We start from the raw sequence: 2583 nt of genomic DNA on the forward strand, positions 1-2583 counted from the left end.
AGTCCTTCCTGAGCCCCGAGTACCGGCGGGAGGAGGGACCGCTGAGGACCTGCCCTGAGCGGCCGCGCCCGACCCCAGACCCCTGACCCTGACCGCCATCCATCCTCCCGCGCTTGCTCGCCCATCCTCAGCCCTTGACTCCCGACCTTCTCCCCGGTCTCTCCTCTGCCTCTGTCATCCTACTTCCGTCAGCCCTGACCTCTGGGCTCAGATCCTCCAGTGAACTTGGTCCCTTCCCTTCAGCCGCCCTCCGCCCGTGACCTCTCGCCTCCACCCCCCTACTCCTCATGGACTCAGCTGACCCTCTCGGTCCAGCCTCTCACGGACCCTGCCCCCGGCCCGTGACCCTGCCCACTGTGCCCCTGTCCCGCGCCCTCCTGCCCAGGTGTACATCCGCAGCACCGACTTCGACCGCACGCTGGAGAGCGCGCAGGCCATCCTGGCCGGGCTCTTCCCCGAGGCGTCCCCGAGGAGCTCCGAGACCGACTGGAGGCCCATCCCGGTGCACACGGTGCCCGTGGCCGAGGACAAGGTCCGGGGCTGGCCGGTGTGGGAGAGGGACAGCGACGGAGGAGAGCCGGGCCACGGAGAGAGAGGGCCAGGCAGTGCCAGGCTGGGGAGTCTGGGAGTCTGGGACAGATGAGGGCCCCAGAACCCCAGCTCCCTACCCGGTGCCCCACATGCTGCTGTCCTGGCTGAGCCTCGGTTCCCCCCAGCTGCTGAGGTTCCCCATGCGCAGCTGTCCCCGGTACCAGGAGCTGCTGCGGGAGTCCACGGAGGCAGCCGAGTACCAGGAGGCCCTGGAGGGCTGGACGGTGAGCGGGCCGTGGGGCTTGGCCGGGCTGGGCACCCTCGGGCTGGGGCTTACTGTGTCTGTGCCCCAGGGCTTCCTGAGCCGCCTGAGCAACTTCACGGGGCTGACGCTGGTGGGGGAGCCACTCCGCAAGGCCTGGAAGGTTCTGGACACACTGATCTGCCAGGTGAGCTGGCACCTCAAGGGTTCCAGTCCCACCCTGCTACTTGCTGGCTGTTTCCTCAGCCCCATGCCAGTTTCCCCACCCTCAATAGTACTGGCCGAACCTGGGGTGTGGTGAAGGTTAAAACGTGCTCTTAGGGCTGGGAATTTGGCTCAGTGGTGCTGCCTGCCACCTGTCTCACAAGCAGAAGGTCCCGAGTTCAATCCCCGCTACAAAAAACAACAAAAAGACAGCCTCCTGAGGCCCGGGGTTGTGAGGTGTCCTGGGCCCACCCTCGATCAGAGGCACCGGGAAGCAGAGACCACAGCAGGAAGGGAGTCTTCTGTCTGCTCACCTCCCCTTGGGAGGTTCCTGCTGCCAGGGGAAGAGCAGAGGGAAGGGTCAGTGGGCTGCCTCCACCGCCAGGGCCTTGCCATCGGACCGCTCTAAAATCCAGAGCGTGGCTGATGAACCGTCACTACTTCAGTGCTGTGATTTCCGACGGGAACCAGCCGAGGGCTCGGGTGCTGGGGAACAGCAGAAGGGCGGCTGGGACGTCCTGTCTCTCCGCCTCTGCAGCGAGCCCACGGCCTCCCCCTCCCGCCCTGGGCCTCCACGGATGTCCTGAGGACACTTGGCCAGATCTCGGCTTTGGATATCAGGGCTCACGTGGGGCCGCCCCGCGCGGCTGAGAAGGCCCAGCTGACTGGGGGTGAGGTGCAGTCCTGGTGGGGGGGTGGTCACTTTCTTCCAGGGGCCTGAGCCTCTGCTCCCGTCCTCAGGGATTCTGCTGGACGCCATCCTGGCCAACTTCTCCCGGGTCCAGAGCCTGGGGCTGCCTCTCAAGATGGTCATGTACTCTGCTGTGAGTTCTCGGGGAGGAGGCACGGGGGTGGCATGATGGCATTTTGGGTGCCGAGAGTTGGTGGCAAGAGGAAAGCACTCAGCTCCTCTGTAAGCACAGGCTGTTGAGTGGCTCTGGGTAACTGGTGGCCTGGCCTGCAGGGCAAGCGGGGAGGAGCTCTGGCTCTCAGGGTCTGGGGGACATCGGAAGAGGAACCCTGTCTCAGGGCCATGTCCACCCCTAGCACGACAGCACCCTTCTGGCCCTGTACGGGGCCCTGGGCCTCTATGACGGGCACACCCCACCATACGCTGCCTGCCTGGGCTTTGAGTTCCGGAGCCACGCTGGGGACCCAGAGGAAGATGAAGACGGAGGGTGAGGACAGGGCATCTGCGTGCGACGGGCAGAGCACCCTCTTGGGCTGGGCACCTCGGCTGACTCAGAGCAGGGGGTGGCACGGTCTCCTCTCCTCCTCCAGGAACATCACCATCTCCCTCTTCTACCGCAATGACACCAACCACCCGCCCCTGTCCCTCAGCGTCCCCGAGTGCCCGGCCCCTTGCCTGCTAGAGCGCTTCCGCCAGTTGACTGCTCCAGCCCGGCCTCCCTCCCGTGGGGCCACCTGCCATGGCTCCCACAGGCCTGCCGCTGCCCCAGGTGACAGCCCTCTGCACTGGGGTGGGAACAAGGGGTTCCCCAGGCCTGCGAGTCACGACCCCCGTGTTCTCCCCGCAGCCACCACAGTGCCGCTGCTGGCCGGAGCTGTGGCCGTGCTGGCGGTGC

At 66.2% G+C, this 2583-nt stretch overlaps 1 protein-coding gene across 1 annotated transcript in view; it reads left to right on the forward strand.

The window, feature by feature from the left end:
- Positions 1–302: 302 nt before the first annotated feature.
- Positions 303–2583, forward strand: part of Acp4 (acid phosphatase 4) — a 3267-nt gene continuing 986 nt past the window's right edge. Inside the window, exons 1-8 of the mRNA XM_033766030.1 lie at positions 303–532; positions 717–815; positions 885–980; positions 1536–1668; positions 1739–1821; positions 2045–2175; positions 2279–2457; positions 2536–2579. Coding sequence (XP_033621921.1) covers positions 732–815; positions 885–980; positions 1536–1668; positions 1739–1821; positions 2045–2175; positions 2279–2457; positions 2536–2579 — 750 coding nt within the window. The 5' untranslated portion in view covers positions 303–532; positions 717–731. The remainder of the gene's footprint in view (positions 533–716; positions 816–884; positions 981–1535; positions 1669–1738; positions 1822–2044; positions 2176–2278; positions 2458–2535; positions 2580–2583) is intronic.

This window comes from Fukomys damarensis, unplaced genomic scaffold (assembly GCF_012274545.1).
Source record: "Fukomys damarensis isolate Sample0158 unplaced genomic scaffold, DMR_v1.0_HiC HiC_scaffold_19, whole genome shotgun sequence".
NCBI classification, from domain to species: Eukaryota; Metazoa; Chordata; class Mammalia; order Rodentia; family Bathyergidae; genus Fukomys; species Fukomys damarensis.